This window comes from Lissotriton helveticus, chromosome 3_1 (assembly GCF_964261635.1).
Source record: "Lissotriton helveticus chromosome 3_1, aLisHel1.1, whole genome shotgun sequence".
Taxonomy (NCBI): domain Eukaryota; kingdom Metazoa; phylum Chordata; class Amphibia; order Caudata; family Salamandridae; genus Lissotriton; species Lissotriton helveticus.
Window position 1 is genome coordinate 46,446,411 of NC_136061.1, and position 24,878 is coordinate 46,471,288.

The 24,878-nt window shown below is 45.4% G+C and overlaps 1 protein-coding gene across 6 annotated transcripts in view; it reads left to right on the top strand.

Moving 5' to 3' along the window:
- The window catches only part of NHEJ1 (non-homologous end joining factor 1), a 1,839,518-nt gene that overhangs the window by 80,122 nt on the left and 1,734,518 nt on the right, over nucleotides 1-24,878 (top strand). The window contains exon 2 of one of the 6 annotated variants that reach the window (XM_078679209.1): nucleotides 15,389-15,494. The exons of 4 other annotated variants lie outside the window; for them this stretch is intronic. In XM_078679209.1, the coding sequence (XP_078535335.1) occupies nucleotides 15,471-15,494 (24 nt within the window). In that variant the 5' untranslated portion in view covers nucleotides 15,389-15,470. The remainder of the gene's footprint in view (nucleotides 1-15,388; nucleotides 15,495-24,878) is intronic. One more of the 6 variants, XM_078679211.1, reaches the window with a different exon arrangement.

Below are 24,878 nucleotides of genomic sequence, written 5' to 3' on the forward strand. Positions count from 1 at the left end.
AGCATACCAGCTGGCTGGCAAACCTTTGTTGCAATCACCCAAAGCTCATTCCACTAGAGGGAAAGCAGCCACAATAGCTTTTTTGCATGACATTCCTATGTCTGAAATATGCAAGGCTGCGACATGGAAATCAGTCCATACCTTTACAAGGCATTATTGCCTAGAGTCTGATTCCAGAGCGGATTCTCAAGTAGGGCAAGCCTCCTTGAGAAACCTATTTGGGTAGAATAAGGCCTATTTTTTGGGCCTACGGATATGAATGTTATCTGTTGATTCCTTTGCCCGCAGGGATGAGGTGAGGCTCGCTACTCTATTCTAATGCTTATGACTATTGATGAGGATCCCCTGGAAGAGAAGGATTAGTTACTTACCTGTAATCCTAGTTCTCTTCCAGGGGTATCCTCATCAAAGTCATAAGCAACCCTCCCGCCTCCCCGGGCAAAGGACTTTGTTTATTACATAGGAGATGTTTTTTAACCTGTTATTACCATGGTTTGGTTTTCAGTCTCCGAAAAGAACAACTGACCTAACTGTAACCCCTGAGGCATGATGGGAAGCTAGGGGCTGAGGTGCCTTAAAGGCACAGCGTCAGTTTTAGTACATTCAGCTACAGGTTAGCTTTTCAGTCTTTTTTAGACTGGGATTTTGCAATGCAGCCTGGGAGCTGTATATGCTTACAGTGTGTTATGAGAATTTCTACTGTTTTCTAAGCATTAAAACAGTTTCTAAACAAGCATTGGTGTTGTTTCTCATGTTTCTAATGCAAAATGCACTGTATTGTGGAAATTCTTCACTGCATATTCCAGCTCTATTGTTTATTTGGCTGCAATTGCTTACTTTTATATATATATATTTATATATATATATATGTCTATATATATGTGGGGCACATATAATATATTGTTTCCGGGGTCCCGCGCATGGGCGGGAATATTCTAATGCTTATGACTTTGATGAGGATACCCCTGGAAGAGAACTAGGATTACAGGTAAGTAACTAATCCTTTCGGTAAACTGTGAGAGAAGAGAATGGACATGTCTTTCAAGGATTTTGGAAAAGGCTGGCAAGAGAGAAATGGGTCTGTAATTGGCAAGAATATCAGGGTCTGCCGTCGTTTTTTTTTTTTTTTTAGGAGGGGGAGTCACCATTGCGTGTTTCCAGTGTGCAGGTACCGTGGATTCTAGCAGTGAAGCATTCAGGGTATTAAGAATTACTTGCAGATATCTAGTTGTTTCATAGTGGTGATTGGGAGGGGATCATTGGGCGAGCCAGATTTTACTTTGTCTAAGATGATTTTGAGTCCAAAAGTTTAAAAGTGGCCAACAGTCTAGGTATGCTGTAGGGGCGGGGGACTTTGGGGTGGCTTCATAGTGTGAAGTAGTAGTAATGTCAGGTGGGGGTGAGATCCAGGGCAAGGTAGCAGATTGGACCTGAGGAGGTCTGCATAAGTTTGAGTTAGCCATTTCCAAATGAATTTTTTCAATTTGTTCTGTGAAAAATTGAGCAAAAGTGTCACACTGACGCTCATTTAAAGGCAGAGGGTTTGCGATTGTTTTAGAACACGCCAAATCTCTCACCAATCCGAAAAGAGTTTTAGAGCGATTGGTGGCTTCTGTAATGGTTTTAGAAATAAAAGTAGCCTTAGCCATATTGCATAAATTGTGGTAATTATTTCTTGCCTTGATGTAGATGAGTTTAAATTCAGGTGCATAGTTTTTCCGCCATTTCCGCTCTAAAGCTTTACATTTGGGTTGTTCAGCTTTAAGGGAGTCTTTAAACCATGGTGCTGGGGGACGATGATTATTACGTTTTTTATAAGAGAGAGGAAGACAGAAATCTATGGCCTTGGAGATCCAGTTATGTGTATTCATAGCAAGAAAGTCAGCTTGTTGGTCAGCCGAAGGGACGTTAGAACATAAAGCGTTATTTAAGGCAATTAAGTCACGTTTTTTCCAGTTCCTTTTCGGGGTCATCAGAGGAGGAAAAGAAGGGGTGGAGGAGATTGGCAGGGTGAGACTAAATTTAGAAAGGAAGTGGTCAGACCAACAAATGGGAATTGCAGGATTGCATATAATTTAAGAGAGACTGGAGAAAATTGGGTCCAACAGATGCCCTGCTTTATGCGTAGGGCCAGAGTTTAGTAAGTTGATGTTTAGAGCGGCTAAATCAGCAATGAAATTGTTACATGTTGAATTGGATAGGTCATCTAAATGTAAATTTAGGTCACTAAGAGAGAAACGTTTTTGGAGCTCAAGTGTAAAGGGGTGATGTTGCTGGGAAAGGCGGGGGGGGGGGGGTAAACAAGCAAGCCAGAGAGCGTAAAGTTTGGGTTAAGTGCTAATTTTAAAAAGGGCGGCTTCACAGTTCAGGATGTCCAAAGGATCAAATCTGCATTGTAGATGGTTTTTAAAGATAATGGCTATGCCCCCTCCTGTTTCAGTGCTCTCATGAAGCCAAGTCTCAGTAAGGAAAAGAGCATCTGGCTGTTCCTCACAGAGAAGGTTAAAAATGTCTAGTTTGTGTTTAGGGAGTGAGCTACAGTTTAGACTGATAAACAGAAAGTTCTCAGTGAGGGGAGCTGTGTGAGGAGTTTGCGAGATGTAACTATTAGTAGTAGGGGGGTAAGGCTGATGATTTGAGTGGGAGAAATTGCAGTTAGAGCATGTTTTGTTAGCTGTATTATCGGGTGAAAGTATTTGACATCCTTTTAAAATAGGGGGACAGAGAGCTAAAATCTGTTCCGATGAGAGCACAACTCTGTGTGCTGCCAACTGGCCAGGGGTCGTGGCCCCTGGACCCGTTAGGGCGCAGACGAGCTTGCCTTTGGCGCGCCAGCGGCACGCCCGCTGCGCGGGTTGCCTGTCATCTGCTTGAAGCAGTGGACAGGCTCTAGATCTCGTGACCGTCGGAGCTCCGCCTCTACTTATCCTGCCAATAGCACGTGATCAGGGAGAACTGATTCCGCCCAATACCCTCCACATCAATCAGGCCTAAAGCCCGTGGTGGACCGAGGTGAGTGCTGTTAACAAAGCTGGCTGTTTGAGGTTTGTGCAATTTTAAAAACAAAAGTGATGGTGCAGATTAAAAACAGTCTCACTTACAAATCTCACTGCCTTTCAATTAATGCGCGCGTCCGCATTAATTGAAAGTTCCATTTCTAGCTTTAGGCTGAGGCAATGTGTGCCTGTTTATTTACTATGCGGCATAATATTTTGCCCAGAAATATTTTTTATCAGTGACCGCACGTAGTATATTAGGCTGATGCAGGATTAACGGCAAACCCAAATTGAGAGTATGGATGTGAGTATCAGCAGCGTAAACCGATATAAACATAATGAGAAACATCGGCTGAAAACTTCTGTACCCACAAGCATGCATACGCACAGGAAGAAAATCTACTGAAAATATTCATATTCATGATATGTGTGTATGTGAGATTAGTGCATCTGGAGCCTTTGCCTTCCAGTGCCAGAGGTTGACTTCGAGATGGTTTAAGTTTGTGAATGGAAAGGCTAGCTTTGTTTGTTTGGTTAAGGAGGATTACACCAAGGAGGTAGAAGGTCGAAAGCCTCAATATATGGACTGGGTGGTTTGGTGAGGCATGCAGATTTTAACTGGCAGATCGCTTGTCATAGTGGGTAAGGGTGGAAGGAAAGTAGTTCATTGCCAATCTTTTAGGTAGCCTTAAATACCGGTATTAGTACATTATAGGGGGCTCTGTTTTTTGCAGAGCCTACCAGCCAGGTGGCTTTAGGTGAGTGTGTCTGGGGTATTGTTCAGTCTTCGTGTGGTAAAGTTCAGGATCTTGTCTCGCGAGGAAAATTAATGATTGTGAGACATAAGCAGTTTGTTGGAATAATCTAGTTTACTGTTGAATAGGAATGTTATCAGTCCATTAGTGGGTGAAATACAATTACTGGGCAGATCTTTTGTATATAGATTTCTTTGTACCTAGGTGTGATAGAGGGGGTTCTGATAAGATTCTAGCTGCATTATGAGATTAATTTAGTCTTAGTAAGTTTAGGATTTGTAAAGCACAGTGATGCCCAGAATGGGTGTGCTCACTCTAGGGAAAAAAATAGGAGGACTGACGTAAGAGTAAGGAAGCAGGATTAAACTTTCAATTAAAAAAGCCATATTTACAGATCTTTCCTTAACTGAATATGAGAGGTGATGGGTCGCAGGTGAGCTGGAAATGAATTCCAATGCTTGGCTGGCAGAAAGAAATAATGAACGATCTCCAGCCTGGGAGAGGTGAAAACCTGGGACCTGAAGCTAATGGACATTTGAGGACCATAGAGTTTGTACTGGAAAGTAATGAACAATTTCTTTTGCATGATAAATAAAGGGCCAGAATAAAGGTGAGGTCTATGAACTGTACATAGTGTCAAAGAGAGTTCTTTTCCTGATTTATAGCCATTGAAGGGAAGGCAGATGTTAAGAGACAAACTGTCTTGGATGCATGCCAAGAATGAGGCAACAGCTGAGTTTTGGACCACCTGCAGATGAGAGATACAATATTGGCTAAGACCTATCCATACCAGGCAGTTAGGAAAGGAGCCGTCTAATGCACTGTGTATGTTTTGTTAGGTGGTATTTAAATTGAAGAGCAATCCTCAATCCTATACAGTTAACCGAAGACTTTGCATCTCCTGACGTAGATTGGATTTCTGCAGCCCTGTACTGAGGTGAACACAGGCTGGAACATGTTGGCTGTCATACTTCGCTTGGTGATTTATTTTGCAGAGTCTGGAATCTGTTGTGGTATTTTGTTAGTTTGTGGTGATCGTGTGCTGACGTTACCCATGAAGAAATCGAAAATCCTTTCTCAGGGGTCTCACTGATACTTAGTCCTTTTATTTATTTTTTTAAATATTTTTTATTGTGGCAGTTGCATGTAAATACACATAATACAGTCACATCCGTGATCAAGTGTGCAAAAACAAAGAGCGTAGGGCGGCCGACAATGAAATACACAGCCTTTCGGTCCACAACCCTGAGGGCGGACGGCGTCACAGATTAATAACTCAATGTAGGCTAGATGTCTGTAATCACGATGGACCCAAATAAAGCAATCAAACCACAAGATTTTGTTGGAACAACACAATACAAAACGAAACAATAAAAAACAGCAGCGCTCGTCAGGAAGATCAGTAGGCCAGTTGAGTGGTCCAGTACTAATCGGTCGCAGCGCTTCGCACCTGGTCCATTGATACCCAACACCCTAAAAAAGAACCTCTACACAGGAGATTGACATTGAACGGTCTCGGTAGGGACAAGTCACAAACCCCTCAGCCCACACACAGCGTCTCAGGAACCCCCTCTGGACATAGCCAGCTCTGCCGTTGGAGAGTCACACAGTTCGCCCCGGTAAGTGTTCCAGTGTCCCCATTTCCTGTCCCACACCTTGGGGCAGCCCCTCGCTTTATACACAGTCTTCTCTGATATCATGCATTGGTCCACTGCGGCTACCCAGCCCACCACCAGTGGCCCGTCAGGGGAGCCCCAGCCCATTGCTATGGACCGTTTAACCAGTAGAAACCCCAGTGAGGCCCATTGTAGCTCCGGAGCAGTGAGGTCGTTAGGGCCCCAGATGTTAAGGATGCATTCCCTAGGTGAATCGGGTAGGGGTTTACCCAGGTATCGGCTCATCTTAGACCGGGCGGCCGTCCAGAAGCGCTGTATAACAGGGCACTCCCATAGGATGTGGAAGAAGGTTCCAGGGAGTCCGCAGCCACGGAGGCATAGGGCGTCCGGTCTCCGACCTATCCTAGCCAGTGTGGGGGCCGATATGTACGCTCTGTGTAACACCTTTAGTTGTATCAACCGGAACCTGTGACATATGGCTGATTCTCTCGGAGACATCAGTGCCGATCTCCAGTCATCCTCGTCTAGGGGACCCAGGTCTACCTCCCACTTAGCTCTCAACGGCAAGAAGGAATCAGGGAGATTGTTGCAGAGTTTACGGTAGGTAAGGGAGATGACCTTTTCAGGAAGAGGTTCTGACAGGAGCCTATCTTCTAGAGGGGAGGTGGCGGGTATGGAAGCAAAGTCCGGAAATGCGTCACGCAGGTCATGTGTAATTTACAGGTACCTAAAAAACTCAGTGGGTGCCAGGGAGTGTTTGGCTTGTAGGTCGGCAAAGGACAGCAGCCTGTTTTTGTGAACCAGGTCTCTGACCTCCGAGATCCCAATCGCATCCCACCTGTCGAAGCCCTGGGAGAAGCAGAGGGAACCCAGTCGTTGAGCGGACCATAGAGGCGAGGCCTTGGTTAGTTTGTCTGCCCACCCTAGCTTTTTGTTGGCTATGTGCCAAATCCGCACTGTGTGGGCCATGGGCCCAATGTATCGTGTTCTGGTGGGTTTACTATACAGGGCCCCCAGGTAGCCCTCCCGTCCTGTTTGTTCTCTGTCCAAAAGGAAGGCTGGGTTAAGCGGAGAACCGTGGATCCAGTGGTTGATCACCACAAGTTGAGAGGCCCAGTAGTAGAGACGGAGATTGGGGAGGGCTATTCCCCCGTCGTACCATCCCTGAAACAGCTTACAGAGAGCAATCCGAGCGGCACCGCCATCCCAAAGCAATCCCCGGAGCTCACTCTCCACAGTCGTGAATTACGAGTCCGGAACGGGAAAAGGACAATTCTGGAGGACGTACAGGAAACGGGGAAGCGCCAGCATTTTGAATAATGCCGCCCTGCCCAGGAAAGAGAGCGGGAGCGATCGCCAGTGGGCAACATCGCTATGCAATCTACGCAGTGGGCCTAGTAGGTTGCGGTCGTAGAATTGCGTGGAGTCTGGAGTGATGAAAATACCTAGATAGGTAAAACCGTCCGAGGCCAGCGTAATGGAGAAGCCCCGAGGCAAGCAAGGTGGCGGGCCATGTAGCATGTACAGCACCGACTTGGACCAGTTTATGGCATAGCCGGAGTATTTACCGAAGTTAGTGAGGACGTGGAACAGGCTGTTGATGGAGGACTGTGAGACGATACGTAGATCAGGATATCGTCAGCGTATAGGGAGATTTTATCCACAGTCTCGTCACTCCAACGCAGGCCTCGGATGGAGACATCGGTGTGAACCCAGTGAGCCAGCGGCTCCAGGGTAAGGGCGAACAACAGGGGAGAGAGAGGGCAGCCCTGCCTGGTACCCCGGTGGAGAGGGAATTTCCTAGACGTGAAGTTATTAACTTGGACCTGTCCAAAAAGGTCCGTGTAGAGGAGGCGTACCCAGGCAATAAAGATGGGCCCAAAGCCAAAGCGGCAGAGGACCTCGAACAGGTAGGACCACTCAATTGAGTCAAACGCCATAGCTGCGTCCAGGGATAATATAGCAGCGTCTTGGGAGAGGGAGTGCTGTCGGCTCAGCACATTATGGACCCTATGGAGGTTCAGCGCTGTGTTCCGGCCCGGCAGGAAACCGGACAGGTCATCGTGTATCAGTGAGGGGAGTAGGAGGAGAAGACGGGACGCCAGCAGTTTAGCCAGAAAGCCTGGCTCCCGTGCTGATCAGGGAGATCGGCCGATAGGAACTACAGGCAGTGGGAGGTTTAGTGGGTTTTAGAATGACAGCTATGGAAGCCAACCTTTGGTCCAGGGGAAGCACACCCAGTTCCAGGCTCTCCACAAACATACCCAGGAGGTGGGGGACAATGTCAGCGGCCATCTCCTTCAGAAATTCGATCGGTACTCCGTCCGGGCCCATGGCTTTTCCGGAGTTTACAGCGAAGAGCGCCGAGGTGAGCTCCTCAACTGAAATGTCCGCGTCCAAGGCGTTGGCAGCGGTGTATACCCTTTCGTAGTGAGCGGCAAACACCTCGGCAATGTCCTGGGGGTCAACTACCACCGACCCATCCAGGGCGGCTATGGAAGGTACCCATCTCGTCGCCTGGTCGCGTCGCTCCAGCCATGCGAGCATCTTGCCTGCACAGTCTCCGTGTTCGTAGACCCGGTGGCGAGTGTGAAGCAGACGTGCCTGTGCCTGTTCTTGGGCCAATGCCCTATAGATCAACTGTTGGGTACGGAGACGCGCAGCAGTGGAGTCCGTGGGTGCAGTATTGTGGGATACCTCAAGGCTGATGAGGTCCGATTCTGCCTTCGAGACGAGCTCAGCCTGCTTGCGCAGATGACCTGCTTTAAGGGCTAGTGCCTCACCCTTCACCACCGCTATGTAGGCCTCCCAAAGGGTAACAGCCGAGTCCACTGAGCCAACGTTTTCGTTGAAATAGTGTTCTGTGCATTCCCTCAACGCCTCTCTAATGTCGGGGATCCGTAGGAGCCAGGGATTAATAACGATTGATCCCCGTACTATCTGCCGGTTATATGTTAAGTCCACCATAAGTGGTGAGTGGTCGGATATACCTCGTGGGAGGTGCCGTGGGCGGGTAAAGTGGCCGGTGTCAGCGTTGGGGCAAAATAAATGATCAATTCTCGACATGCTGTTGTGTGCGTTGGAGTAGCGAGTGAAGGATGGCGTGTCTGGAAAGTGAAAGCGCCAAATGTCCGCTAGTCCCAGGGCCCCGGGCAAAGTCAGCCAGGTCAGAGGCCTGACGGTGTGAGCTGTTCTTGGGTCTACGATCCAGGTCGTCGCACATGGTAGTGTTAAAGTCCCCTCCCATTATTAGGGTACCCGGGGGTAGGCCCACCAGTCGAGTACCCAGATCTTTAAGAGAGTCATGCACTAAGGTCGGTGGAAGATATACTGAGACTATGTTTAGTGGGCGTCCCTCCCAGGTGGCCTCTACCACTGCAAAGCGACCTAAAGGGTCAGCCCAACACCGTGAATAGGTAAGTGCAAGAGATTTCCTAACTAAAATCCCGGTGCCCCGGGACCCAGTTGTGAACCCCGCGTGGATCAAAAGCTTATACTCCCCTCTCTGCATTGCCTGGCAAGTATTGCCAATCAGTTGGGTCTCCTGCAACAGGACTAGGTCGGGGGAGTGGCGTCTAAGGAACTGGAGGACCACACTTCGTTTTATTTTGTGACCCAGTCCATTGACGTTCCAGGTGAGGACCGTAAGGGAGCTAGAGAGTCGGTGAGCCATGGCTGTAGGGGTGAAGAGTCTAAATAGTAGGTCGCCTAAACAGGAGCCCCACGGGACAGCCAAAAGTCGGGATGGTATCAAACTGGAAGATAGTCGAGACGTGTGAACCCCGGGTGCCCAACGGCTGTCTAAGAGTGGGACCCTGCAGTACAGGATCTCGGGCGAGCAAGAGAAAGCAACAATGAACCAGTCTGCTGGAAGCTAAGGGAGAAATCAACAATGATAGGTGACCACCGGAAGCTATGCGGAGCACAAAAGTAAACATCATAACAACAACACAATTAACCCAACCACCCCCCCCCCCCCACCCCTCACCCCAACCCCCCACCCTGCTTCCCTGCCCGCGGATTCAGAACTATCCACACCCCAACTCGGCAGAGTGCCTGTCGCCCTCCCACTCATTTTGGGGTTAGCAAGTGAGCCGGCAGTGCCGCTCATCCGACGTAAAGGCAATAGGAATGTAATGCACTAATAGGGGCATGTCATACAATTTATACCACAATAACATAATAGAAAAGCTACTTGTGAGGCAGCTGGTACGGCCCGGGCTCGGCCGGAAGAGAAGATCTCAGGAACCAGTGCAGTGCATAAAGAGGAGGCTCTCCCCCCCGGATCGTTCTCAAACAACAAGGGACCAAATAATGTTCAGCCAGGCCTCCTTGATGGAGACACCTCATTCCGCGTTCTCAAGAGGTCCTGTGAAGAGGTCCTGACTCCCAGGCGGGGGGTCTTCTCTCGTAGGGTCGTCTGGTGCTGTACGATGTCGCGGGGAGCCACCGACTCTGCTCCATCCCTCCAGCCAGTCCCACACCTCCTCTGGCGAGAAGAAGAACCAGGTCTTACCATCGCGTTCTACACATAGTTTCGCCGGGAACAGCATGGAGTATTTAACCCCATTGTCTTGCAGTGCCTTTTTGACCTCCAAGAAGCTGCGGCGCCTCGCCTGCACTCTAACCGTGAAATCCAGAAACATAGAGATGCGAGCATTTTCCAGAAGAAGGGGTGGTCCGGAGCGGGCGGCCTGCAGGATGGCATATCGGTCCCTAAAGTTAAAGACCCTCGCGATGATGGGGCGAGGGGGGGCACCCGGCCTAGGTGCGCCACCCGGGACCCTATGTGCTCTTTCGATAGAGAAGTAGTTTGAGAGGTTTTTCGGCTGAAGGTGAGTCGTGACCAAGCATTCCACAAACAGGTCGGCCGAGGGCGGCTCCATTCGCTCCGGAACTCCCAAGATGCGGATGTTGTTTCGCCTCGCCCTCCCTTCATAGTCGTCGAGTTGCTCGCCCATCTGTTTCTGCTGCTTTTGAAGCTGAGCGACCTGCTGCTGGAGAGTGGAGGTGTCATCAATTAAAGCCGCCGTCTTGACCTCGACATCTTTGACCTTAGTGTCCATTTTACGCAGGTCGGCGCGCAGGAGGGTCACCTCTATGTTCACTGAGTCGATGCGAGTTTCTAGAGAGGAGCGAACACCAGCGATAGCCTCCATTACGTCTTCGAGGGTAAGTGTCTTCGGCCCCTGAGTAGAGGAAGCGAGCTTCGGGTCGGTCGAGGGGGCCGCGTCTTTGTTGTCGACCCTGGCAGCTCAGGAGTTCCTAGTGATCTGTCTTTGAGTAGGGCCACGTGGCCCCTTGCCGTACACCATCCTCTCGGGTATTGGGGCCCCGAGTCCAAGAGGGCGCACCAGAGTCAGTGACGGAGGTGAAGGTCCACACTCTACCAAGGCGTCGGGCGGGCCAGGAGCACACTCTATCGCATCCCCGGGGGACAACCAATCCGGCACTGTCCGCGACGTCCGAGCGTGGGCACAGAGTCGCAGGTCACCTCCCTGGCAGAGGATCCGTGAGGTGTGTTCGGTTCGATCCCGGTGGGTCAACAGGGCTCACGAGGCGACTCCCAGAAAGACCAGGTCCACACCGCGGCGCGGCAATTGTGTCCACTGGGGGCCCTGTGTCGGCAAGCCGCAGGCGGATCTCAGAGAGGAGGGGTTTCCCTCCCAGCGTTGAAGCTAAGACGGAGGCCAGCCGCCAGTCCAGGGTCGGGCCAGGCGGAGGAGCAGGGGCGTCGTGTATGGAGGTGAGGGCGGCACACTACCAGGGGCCTCAAGTCCCATTCACAGCGTCTAACGGATTCGGCAAGGGCAGGGCCAATCCAGGTGGGCATTTCCGGCCCCAGGCCAGCGAGAATCGGGGGACACAGGGCTCCCGGGGTCTAACCCCAGGGCTCCAGGCAAACGTAGCTCACCGGGTGTCCGGTGATCGGCCTCACCCTCACTAGGTCCCCGGCCGTGCGTCCCGATGAAGGGGTCCAACCAGGGTCAGGGACGGCATTTTATGTGGTCAGCCCCAGCAGCAGGGGAGCCGAGCGAGCGAGGATCCGATTGCGGCAGGCCCTGAAGCCGGGGAGTCCCGTAGTTCACTCCCCGACCGGAAGTGACCCCCGCCGCGGCTCTCTCTCCAGGTCGGAGGCCGCTCCAGAGGCCGCCCGGGGGTTCCACCGCGTCGACCCAGGCAGCCAGCAAGTCCAACGAGGGGCACAGGGCAGTGCGGAAAACCTCCGCCGTCCGGGTCAAGTCGCTCCCGGTAGACACAGTGTAGTGGGGCCGCCAGAGCTCCGGGGCGGCCGCCATCTTGCGGGACCAGGGGGGGGATCACCTCTCCCACGGCACAGCGGTCAGCAGGAAGCCCCGATCGGGCCAGCACCACGCCCCGGCGGGCGCACTCTGTTGCGTAGGAGATTCCCTCAAACAGAGGAGGGAATCCCGAGCTCTGGCGGATCAGTGTGTCGAAACCAACAAAGAGGAAATTGGCACAGAAGCTGAAATATAAAAGATCATATTTATTAACCTCAAATGAGTGAGACGACGTCACACAGAAGCCTTAGCAACTGAATGAGGCAGTCTGAGGAGTACAGAAAACTGGGGCTTTTTATATGCTTAGGGTTACATAGTTGCAAACACAACAGTGATGGACAGAATGTGGATCAATTTCACACATTCACCCCAGTCAAAAGATCTGGGCCCAAATCCATCGTTTTTCCACTCCACACCACCCTGGGTTAGAAAATGGCGATATGCAAATCAGCGCTGACCCTGTGCCCCATGGGAACAGTCCAGTCCGAACTACAAAAGCCATGTCCTTCCCAGAACGGAAACAAGCATCCGAGGACCGGCCCGGTTTCGAGGTAACACCTCTCATCAGCCCGGCTAGCTTGACTCCAGTGGTGTGGAGTGCCTGGGACTCACGTCTGAGCATCCCCAGTACACTTGGAGCGGTAATTGCAAACACAACAGTGATGGACAGAATGTGGGTTACATAGTAAGCATAAATGCAAGGGGCAGTCCTGGCTCATGTAAGCATGCAAAATGACTAAGTTGGGCACACAAGATCTACTTGCTCAACAAAGTGGGAGGAGAGTTACTTCTCCATACAGCAGCAAAAATAGCCTGACAGTTATACTAGAGAAGCAGGTGCATTCTACTAGCTAGGCCCTTCTGGGCATGTGCAAAGGGGAAGATGCTAAACATATTTTGTCTCTAGGCAGACTATAAGAGCAGTTAACAGAAAGGTAGGACAGTGCACATGGCAAACAAAATGGCTGCCGGAAATACAAATTGACTTTTACAAAGCGGATAAGATAACTTCTAATTACAGATGGCTTCTGCTAATGCTAACCCATTGCTGCCAATTTACAACAGACGACCGCTTACGCATTAGCTGAAGACATTCCTATGATCACGTAGGAACATAGAAAAATATTTACACATTAATTTTCATAATTTTATCAATATCCTAATTCATTGCTAGGTGGGCATTTTCCTGAGCTATAAGCAGGATTACAAAGAGAACAAAGCATGGGCTCATAATTAGCATTCAGATAGCAGGAGAAAGTAATGACCACTATTACAAATAGAATTATCATTTTTCTAGTCCTAAGCAAAAGCAAATCCTAAAATCATCTAGTAAACACCTTCAGGGCTCCTATGCATTTCAGTGACTATTATATACTCCGGTGAGACAGTGGCGATCCTTATCAATGCTCTCAGGTGAAATGGGAATACCCTTTATCAGAGTACAGACAGAACATTACTTTAAAACGATGCCAGCAGAACAGTAAGAACAGTCACACAAATTTGTTTCTAGTGGACCATTTTGGATGCTAGGGGCGGAGCCACTAGAGGCTATTCTTCTACCATGGCAGTTCAGTCAAATGGGAACATATCCAACACCCACTTTATACAGTGGCACTGGAAACACTTGTAACTATGCCAAAGTCTGTTCTAAGCCTCTTTGCGAGGCTTCTATCGTCCATCAAATCTGCTTCCATTGTCTTCTTCCATGTTGGGCCTCTCAATCCAGGCCTTCCATGAAAATAATGCTTCTCAGTATCTGTTGGAGTGCCCTCCTGGCAAACACTCACAGCTCACTCGAAAGTCTCAATGTCTCAATGCAGTGCACCAGTGTCTCTCCTCTGCGGCAGGCACTACAGATATTGTGCTCTTCGTTGTTCGTGGGCACAGAACATCACATGCAGAACCAGGTACTACTTAAACAGAAAAAGCAATAACATTTCCTGTTCAGCTACATTTTCAGGCTCCAACACTCGTTATTCAATGTCAGAGGACGCTCGGGCTGCTCTTTCATTTTATTTTTCCTTTCAACATGGGTACCACAATGTAGTGCCTTTTGCCAATCTTGGATCCTCCGGTGCACTGCCCTTCCGTTGGAGCAAAGAAAAGGGGGGTGGCCAAAACTCAGGACAAGGGGCTCAAGGGACAGCGTGTTGTCTGAGGTTACCAGCACATGACGGGTAGAAAACTAAAGCCTCAAACCAGCCCTGCCATCAACAACAGGGATGCTTCTCTTTCGCTCTTTTGCACTGAAACTCTGGTTCTGTGGCAAACAGGGCACCAGTTCCTCCTTCTTGTCTGATGTCCAATGCTGTCTGATGGAGCAAGCACGATGCTTTGGAGATGCCATTGATGGCGCGCTGGCGATCGCTGTCCAGCCTTGCTACTTTCTGGATGCTGGGACTGTAGGTCCAAGACGTCTGCCCTTCATCTGTAGCTGTCACTGATGGGAGTTAGGACTCATCTTTATCACCGTTCTGCAGGTTATTATGACTCTTCCTTTTACTCTGGAAGATCCCGCAGAACCTGGAGATATAAAAACTTGACACAGCTGTTAGTTTCCTTCAATTTAGTACAAAAACAATTCATTGTATTTAACAATGGGACTGCAGGCACTTCTAAAATGATTCTTCTTATTTATTTATTTATTTTAATGTCTTGACCCGTGAGGGTATCAGAGTGCTTTACAGGGTATACAAGGTCTACAAACCAACATAAAATGCAGAGATATACTAACACATCTTACCCTTACTCCTACATGTAAATGATTACAATCATAGTCCGCTTCAGTGCTCAGAACTGAGATAGGTGTGAAAGATTTATGTGCTATACCTACATTGTATGCTTTAGGACCATGCTCTCATGTTCTAGGAGCAGCAGGAAAATCAAAAACTGCTAATTTAACAGGTTTTCTTAGCTATATATATGGTGGAGAAGTGTGGCTCACTGGTTAGAGGAGGCAGACCCTGAAGCAGAGGTCAGACCCGGGACCAGGGTTCAATTCCCGACGTGGCAGGGTCTTGAGCCCAAATGTCCACAGACTCGATAATTCTCGCTTCGGTGCCTACTAGAATCACGGGTTCACACTCTGCAACTCTGGGCAATAGCTTGCTTAATCTCCACTACGGCCCCCCCGAGGCGGGATGCCTGGCTTTCACCTTGGGGATGCCCAGTAGGGGTTATCTCACAGGGAAAAAGCCAGGACGGGTTCCCAAAGCAAGCGCCTTGAGACCTTGCGGTGAAAAGGCGCTATATAAGAACCTTTGACATGACATGACATAAAACAATATTTCCTTCAAAATATTTTTTTTTCTAAGGATCACAATGGCATCTTCCCTACGTTCTACTTTGTATCCAAACTATGCAACATCGGTTCTAATAAGGACTGTCAGTTTATTTACACGGACTAGCTAATCAACAAAACTAGCAATGCCCTTGCAACAACTACAATAATGGTGTAATCACCTAAGACTTGTAGAACAAAACTACCCACATCTAATTCCCCTTAAAGATCAAAATAAGGGAAGAACAATCTAGACTACTGAACCTGTCATTGACAGGATGGGCAGTAATAAAACCTATATATTTATTCATTTTATTAATGCTAACAATGTTTAAAACAGTATTACTATAAGTTTTTCTTTCCCAGTGTTATGATGAATGTGCAGCATTTAATAATGGTTTGGTGGTTGTCTTTTTTTTTTCCTTTCTGGTGCATACAGGAAGCTGGCTCTATATAGATGACCCAAAAGAGGTACACTGTGTAAATCCCAACAGAATTACAGAGGCACAAGGACACCCCGAATGCTCGCTTTTGTGGTAGTGTGGGTGAGCATTTACATTGGCATGACACACAGGAGTGTGTCATGTCATGTTTTCACTCATGGCTTGCACTATGTTACGCAGCCTGCAATGGGCATCTATGTGGAATGTGTGTGCTTGCCCCTTAGTCTGGCATAAGAGATGCAGCAGCCCTTTGGGACCCTCTTTAATACTCAGGCCCTATGTACTTGGGGTACCATTTACTACGGACTTGAAGGGGTGCTAGTCCTAAGCCACCTGTAGTATAATTAGACGTCATCTTGTTTTGGTAGCAGGCCTCAGTGCACTGTCAGAGTTGAAAACCAGCATTTAAAAGCTAAAAAAGAGCCTAAAGTGGGGAGATAAGTGCAACAAAAAAACCCTACAGTGCACCAGAACGGGATGAGCATTTTCTCAATTTTCAAATATTCTGATCTGTTTCATAACTTTCTCAACCTGTAATGTCGATGGTACCATTAAACTCTGATTTTAATGAGAATTTTTAGCTGTGGAAGGAAGTAATACACTAGTTGCTTGCTACACAATGGGTGAATTAACTTGGACATTAAAGCGTTCTCATCAATGTTTATATATTTGTAAAATATTTTACCCCCTCAGATCATCTATTCTGTGCTTTGTAAACTCCTGAGATTTATTTGTAATTCATTCAGAGAGTAAACCTGGCCACCTTCCTGACTTTATAAAGCCTCTGACTTATAAAATATTTCTTTACACATTTCTTGACAAATATTCCCCTCTTTTAATATTTTACCTGGTCTACGTGGACGCATTTTAAAAACGTTTTTCTGCACAATTGTTGCTGCGCTATTCAAAAATATTTGTGCTATAAGAATTTGAGAAAAGGAGAGAGCAACATACATATTACCTAGCATTAATTTGTAGCGGAGCTAGCCTCCTTCCCCCATTTTGACTTGAGGAAACCTGAAACAGGTTTCACTTCTGTCAACCCCTATTTGTAGCAACTAGGCATAAACAAAGTTATAGGAGGTACATAGCACTTTTGAGAGAGCTAGAAAAACACATGAATACCCAATTCCCAATCCTTTTCGCAAATGTACAAATAAAACATGAGGGCGAATGAATTCAAACTAAATTGGCTCAGCCCTAGTAAGCATTAGTGCTGTATAAATATGGCAAAGCTTACATATGCAATTGTATCGTGGTATATTCATATGAGGGCATAAAAACGTGCTTTGCCAACAACAAAATGTTATGCAAACCTTTTCTTGGAGCCATGCTATGCTTCTAAATATAGAGCTGACATTTAACTCTTCCAGCTGCTATTCTGTGTGTGTGCGAATGCAACCTTATTCCCGTTTGTCAGTTCCAGAGTTAGGAAAATAACTTCTGCTCATTTTTTATATATATTCTCAATTATAAGCAGTGTACAATATACATGTCTAACAATATAGAAGTCAGCTATTTGTATTATACCTAATGTATGCATTTTCTGAAGCCTAAGGCAGTTTAAAAGCTGCTTTAAAAGGCAAGAATACTGTTTAAATAGTGAAATTTTACCCAATTGCGACTTTGATAAATGGGGCACTTAAAAATGAATATCCTATAATTTCTTTGCATAATATTAATTATCAGAATGTTCATGACATAGCCCAGGAGTAAGACATTGAAAATAATTATATATACCTTCATAAAAATGAGTTTTTTTACGTCTTTGCAGAGTGAAATTTCATATGCAAATGTCCTCATTATGCAGTACAACACAACTTAAATTACATTGTAATGCTAGGAGGTCATAGTATGAGTATTAAGCTTTATAAATATTCAAAACGAATTTAAAAGCAGTTATTATTTTAAATAATTTTTCCATAATTAATAATTATTTTTAATAAAACCAATCATTTTGATAATTCCACATAGGAAAAGCAAGCTGCATCCCTTGCCCATCATTTTAGACGCATTCATTCACAAGCCTAAGCACAGAAGCCTAACTTAAAACATGAAAAACATTTGTGCCACTTTTTTTTAAAATGATTTCTTTTTTAGCAACAGAACCAAGAATATGCTTATAAAAAAAACTATTAAGAATGGAAGTCCCTACCTTAAACGTTTTCCTCATATCTAAAATAATGAACCTGATTTTTGTAACTTTTTTAAAACCGCATTCTGAAATGCAAAATGTTGCCCCGTGTTTAACTGAGAAAGTCCTGGCCGAGTGAACATTCCTGTCTATTCGTGGCCTACAAAATCGACAGCTGTTTGCTTAGCGGCAGTAAAAGCTTTTCTCAGTGTTGAAACGTGAGCACGGTGGCAGTCTATTTAAAACTGAGACATTTCTAGTCTTAAAATGTGTGTGCAGTACAGAAAAATCCAATTTATTCAGATGTGTTTACCTGTTAATATCTAATACAATGTATCTAAGGAAAATGCTTTATAATTGTTAATTTATTACAAAACACACAATTTCGTTTTTGAGGCCTTTTATTCCTATTGAATGTAAATTTTAATGTTATCTTTTAAGCATTTAACAGTTTGTACATGTGCATAATTGCTTACTCGATAAATTAAATAGCAACATATAGCTATTTTAGCATATCATATGGTTAATTTCTGGATTTCTTATTTAATTTTTATTTAATATTAATTAAATGACATTTTCCATAATAAACTGATGTCAACAATGAAAAAATACAAGCATGCATTGAGCTTATTTTAGACATATACAGAAGGGGTCAAACCCTCAGGACACATTATACAGCGCGCTTAATAGCCATTATTTCGTAAATAGCGCAATCACTATTTACTTACAGAAGTTGCACTAATGGGGAAACCACATAGACATTTAAACACACATTTAACCCACAGATCAACACTTAGGACAGAAACAAGGGACAGCCCACAGATTGCACTTAATCCAAACCATTTGTAAATACTAGTTGTAAGTCATATTTACTAGAAACGCTTCTCAATAGTATTCCAAAAGACTAAAAATAGTCCAACAAACTGTTTTATTTACAAGAAGCCAAAATACACTCAATTCACGAGCTTTGGCTGGCAGAAAACCAAAAAAATCGCTCTGCATATCTCCATTCGTAAAATTGCACAGAAAAAGGATCCTTGTATGTATTTTGTCATATTTTAATTCCCTGGGGATACAGAATCACCAAGGAAGAAATATGTTTTTATACCTAAACCTATTTAAATATTCCCTCAAGGGAGCCGGCTAATTTAATTCACATCTTACTATGGTACCTTCAAAAAGCAACACATTCTTCGATGTGTGTTTGAAACAGGCATGCCAAAAATAGTGCAAAATATGCAGTATTATAATCAAAGAAGCTCGTAAAGTACTCTTCGTACGTTGAGCCGTTCAAATATTCTTAGAAGTAGAGAAAAATCTCCTCATTACCTGCCTATATGTATCGCGACAAGTACATTTACATATTCATAGGACGAGTTCAATATTTGGCCAATTCATATACAAATGCCGTAGTAAGCATTTCTAAACTACCTTACTAAATACAAGGCTTCAAACTTACAAGTGCCGTAAAACGGCTCTTACCAAACAAATGGTTGTCCAAATTTTAACTGCCAAGTTCTAAATGACCTAACGGTCTTTTTAAAATACTCACGCCAAAAAGGTTCTCAGTCAGGGGTGACATCATGTGGAGGATCAAAATCAGGAAGATCAGAAATATACTGGGCTGCAGAGACAGAGAATCCCCAGAATCTCCGTGCACAGAGTACCTCCTTAGTAGAGTCCTGTCCTGTCCTCCTCAGTAGATTTATGTCTCCTGACAAGAGCGCTCCCTGAGATAGCCACTTCTCTGATGAGATCCATGTTGGAACGCTAACTGAAGAAATCAAAAATCCTTTCTCAGGGGTCTTACTGATACTTAGTCCTTTTAAACCAACAAAGAAGAAATTGGCACAGAAGCTGAAATATAAAAGATCATATTTATTAACCTCAAATGAGTGAGACTACGTCACACAGAAGCCTTAGCACTGAATGAGGCAGTCTGAGGAGTACAGAAAACTGGGGCTTTTTATATGCTTAGGGTTACATACTAAGCATAAATGCAAGGGGCAGTCCTGGCTCATGTAAGCATGCAAAATGACTAAGTTGGGCATACAATATCTACTTGCTCAACAAAGTGGGAGGAGAGTTACTTCTCCATACACCAGCAAAAATAGCCTGACATTTATTCTAGAGAAGTGGAAGATGCTAAACATAGTTTGTCTCTAGGCAGACTACAAGAGCAGTTAACAGAAAGGTAGTACAGAGCACATGGCAAACAAAATAGCTGCCAGAAATACAAATTGGCTTTCACAAAGCGGATAAGATAACTTCTAATTATAGATGGCTTCTGCTAATGCTAACCCATTGCTGCCAATTTACAACACCCAGATCTTCAATTTGATTGTTTTGTATTTGATGTCAGGCCTCGAAAAATCCTAAAAATGTTACTAGACCTGCAGGTTTAGTGAGTTGAATAATCTACTCGACCTAATTATAATGCTCTTGACCCATACAGTGGTTTCAAATTGTGTGATCCTAGGCAAGTGTTTTAATTCACTGAGGCGCCATTTTCTTCTTTCTCACATGGGATCACCTTCAAATACTCAAGTTCGTATTGTGTGCTTCACAGAAAACTCTTGTTTAGTTTAATAGTCTAAGACTCGCTCCATATATAATACAAATCTTGCCACATATAGGATACACATGACCACTGACTTGCCTCAGTTCATTAACCGCATTGTCATCAGTGCAGGGGGAGGAATATTTCTGAACGCTTGTTTAAAAACTGTCACTTTTAATAAATACATAACTAAAGCATAAATTATCAGTGCACAGTCATTTGCAATCAGCAGATTGTACATTGAAATGCACACAAGGATTGTTTTAAAACTATATAGTGTACTATGTCTGAAATCAAACTTCGGCAAGTATTTGTCATTTGCCATCACCAAGTAAAGTGTTGATGTATTTTGCTCCTATGTAAACTTTGTTTGCATCACACTTCTGAATTACTAAATTGGGTTCTTTCATAATTCCAGATATATTTTAAAATAATTGTACTTTTCGTTTGCAAGCTGTTTAAATGTCATGTTACAAACAAAACTAACAAATGTTTAGCCTTTTGTTTACAATTACCAGATAACTCACTTGACAAAAGGCACTAACTATAATAAGAGAAAGAAAAGTAAAAAACATTTTCCAGGAACAGATAAGCATCAACTGACATTTGACCTCTGTCCTTGAACAGACAGCAAATGTCTCAAGACAAAAACAAGATTTAAGGGCCTCTTTATTGCTCATTCACTTTCTGAATGAACAGTTCACCTGTCCCTTCAAGTTTAAATTAATTTGCCAGCAAGGTCAAGTAAATGCTAAAAATAGCTTGTCCTTCTAAAATCTCACTCAACATTGCAAGTGGATTTTTCGAGGCCTGTGATGTGCGTGATACAATACTGGTGAATGAGAGAAATTCGGTAGAAGAGGAAATTGATATTGCACGTCTGCTTGGGAAGTGTGCACGGAAGGATCGTAGCATGAGTCCATCCACTCTGGAGTAGCACTTGTGTGTGCACATCGTGCTTATCTAAATCACCTTTTATGACCTCTTGTCTGACGATCCTACTATGTCAGTAAGACTGTGCAAGACTTAGTCCATGTACACCCTCTGGATATGCTGACCTTTGTCCTGGCTAGCTCACAGTGTGCCATCTGCATGTCTAAACCTTACAAGGTAACGGATGGTATGTGCAGGCATCCACAGAACATGACAACCTTGACTTCGTAAAGGAATCGTGGAAACAGATTCTACCCCTTCATTAATGACTTGGACATGCCCAAAGGGAGATACAAGACATATTCATATTGGCATTTCAAGCATTTATTGAAGCAATGAGATTACTGTGTAAAATATGTGCACTGCAATGATTAACCGAAGGAAACAAAACAGAGTAATCAGCATTACGAGAATGGTACAGAAAAATAACAGTTCAACCATTGTGCTGTTACATTGATTATATGAATACATATAATTGCATCTATACTCCTACCTTGTGTTTCCTATTCTAATATGCATAGGGCTAGTGGATCTTCCAGAATGACCCAGAGTGTTCTAATTCGCCATTACCTGAGGGTATGTATCATTGGTAAGCCAGCCTCTGTCAGAGAGCATGACACCATCCTTCTCAGGATTGTAACAGGATTCAGCTGGACTGGAATTGCAGCATGGGGTGACCTTGACAGTGCCAGCAAAATGTTCCTCTCTCTAAACAAAGGGCTGGTGGTGTATTTATAATAATCTTCACTTATACTCTCAATGTCCGAGTTCTAGTCTGGTTGATATTGTACGTTCTACTCTTGTAGAATTGTTGCCGAACAGACCGCAGCAAACAACATTTTGCACAGTGAAATTAGTCATGTTACAGAATGTTCAAGGCCCTGATAATTTGCCTATGAAGACTTGTAAATGTAAGGAGGATATTATGAAATACGGGTGCTGAAGCAAATGTGTGTCGAGTCATTTATTTATTTGTATACCTCCAGAATCGACCCCCAAAGGGGTATCTGCGCTTGGACAGGCGGCATGTAGAAAACTATCTGCTGAGAATCAAAAACAAAAGAGAGTAGTCTTGAGCTGCTTCCAGAATTGAAGATGTTCCGAAAATTGTCTCGGATGTAATGGAAGTTCATTCCAATAGCGAGGGTGCAGGTAGGACAGGAACTTCCCGCCCAATCTCGCCTTCCTTATTCAGGGAACCTCAAGAAAGGACTTGGATTCCAAGCGAAGTGACCTCTAAGGCGTATAAGGTATGGATTTGTCAGAAAGATAAGTGGGACCGAGGTTGAGCAGAGCCTTATGTATGATACAGCATACTTTAAACTTCACCCGTTCTCGTATAGGGAGCCAGTGGAGCTGATAGAGATGGGGATGTGAGGCTGTCCTGGAAGGGGCATTAAGGACCAGACGAGCCGCTGTATTCTGGACTATCTGCAGTCTGCTAAGTGAGGACTCATTAGCAGAGACCAACAGACCATTGCAGTTGTCCAGACGGCTTTAAATAAGTGCCTGGGTCAGTGTCTTCCGAGTTGAATCAGGGAGCAAAGGGAAGACTCTGAGCAGCAAATCCAGTGTGTGGAAACAGGAACCAGCTGTCTGAGCAGCGTGCTCCTTCAAAGTAAGGGCCTGTTCCAGGCAAATGCCTAGATTCTTAACACAGGTTTCTGTAGCGGTGGGGGGGGGGGGGGGGTACCCAGATCGGCTGGCCATGATTTAGGGGTCCATAGTAATGGGGCCTCTCCATTGTCTATAAAAGGTGTCAACTATCAACGTGAACATGTAAAATGCTGGTGTTCAGTGCCCGGGGCCTATGTAACCACACAACACCCACTCCTTGTTTTTAAGTTGACTAAAAAGATTCATAAAACATGTACTAAAATAAGTCACTAAAGCTAAGAAAGTCTTCAAAGGACAGCGCTATTTAGTTTTAAAATTAGAATGAAAGCCTAAGTGCATTAAAAAAACTACTTTATAAAAGCGCATAAAAGTAATTTTGTAAGTAAAACATTGCCAAATTAAAATAAAGCTCTGTTCAAAAATGCCCAATTATTTAAATACTCTGAGAAGCATAGGAAACAACGTTGTTGTTCCCAGCTGCTGCAGACTGTTTCTATTGACAACCCTCTCACAAATTCTAATGCACAAACATGGTCAAATCCAGCCCCTTCAGCAGCAACTGAAGATGTGACAGCCATTAGTGCATCCGCAAAGGACGAGCCAGGATCTGAAAATCCAAGTGCCGGGCATCCCAGAAAGGCTCATGATATGTGTTTTGCAGCAGCTGCAATTGCACAGGGCAACTTTGCAGATGAATTTTCAACGGACCCATAGTTTTGACTGGTTGCATCCCAAGGAATATATCCAAGGCATGCTCGAAAGTGCACAGCAAATAGTGGAATATAGTCTGCACACGATGTTACCAGGTAGGCCGAAAGGATAAGACAGTTATCATTAAGTTCCTGAATCATGGGTGCGCCAAAATACTGTATCGTCCTTTCCCGACACAGTAGCCCATTTGGCAGTGCTATCCCTATTTGGCGGCGTGATGGAACATCCATGGAGCAGCAAATAAAATAAAGCTAGTGTCCCGACAATGAGGAACAGGACAAGCAGTAAGCCTCCAAAAATGCTTCCAAGTATGGACCGTATGAAAGATGGAATCACTTCAAAGACAGCCTGGAAGGTACTTAGAAAATCGGAGCCAATTGTTTTAAAAAAGTGTACTACTCCTGCAGTATTTGAGGTGTTTAAAATGCAGTGCACAAGCTCTCCAAAATGGTGTGAGAGGTTAGTGCATAGTAACAAGTGTTTTTTTTTAAAAAAGACCTTGAAATTTGAAAACAAAAAATTTTCAATTCAGATGGTAATGCCACTTCCTTCAGAAAAAAAATGGCTTTCAGTTGGCTTAAACCATCAAAATTCACATTTGAAATTGGAATTGAAGGCCAAATTATTGCTTCCCTGACTGTTCGGGCAGGTGGAAAGAGCACTTGTGTACAATAGTTAACGACCCGGGAAACAGTCACCACGTAGGGTACTCGTGGTTTCATCCCACAGCAGCCTTGGCCGTTCAACATCAAATAACTACTATTCGAAAGCAATTTGAATGCCGGACGAATTACACCTGCCCGGGGAGTTTACTAGAGAATGGCTCAAAGTGTTCTTACAGTCTGTACTTCTAAGAATAACCTCGGTACCTCCATTTCTACGCTAGTAAGTGAAAGGCAGGACCCATGCCTCATGTACAGATCTTTCCCTAAGCGCTTCATGTCTGCCTACTTGATAGTGTTGCTCCAGGCTGCGTCGGCCATTCTGTGAGAGGAGAGGAGAGGGAAGGGAAGGAGAGACGAGGAAGAAAGACACCAGCGCTGAACGCCAGAGCGAGGAGGACATCACTCTGTTTTACCCGAGCCTCCAAGCCTCTGAGCCGGACGCCAAAGTGGGTTGAGCGAGCCGGTAGGCCTCCAGGCGCATGTAGCGCCCGCAGCCTATAAATCCTTGCAGCACTGTAGCTGTGGCTGATGGGCAGGTGCGAGGGGGGCAAGCTGGGAAGAGAACACGTGACACAGTGGAGCCAATTAAGTAAATAAGTAGCGCAAAGCCGGGAAAAGAACTGGGAGACCACCTATCGTTTTCCCCTGCTTTGCTTTGTGTACAGTTTGAGAGAGAGGTGGGGAGCAGGTGAGGGCGCTCCCACTGGCGTTTCCCCTCTCCAATTTGGTACAGGAGCAGAGAGAAGGACTCTGCACTTCACTTTACTTCACTCAAAATTACACCTCGTGAGAGAGGAGGACTCTGCTCTTCTGGGGTGTTCTTTTACTGCCTTTAGTTTCTGTGGTGCTTTTTTGCTGCTGCTGCC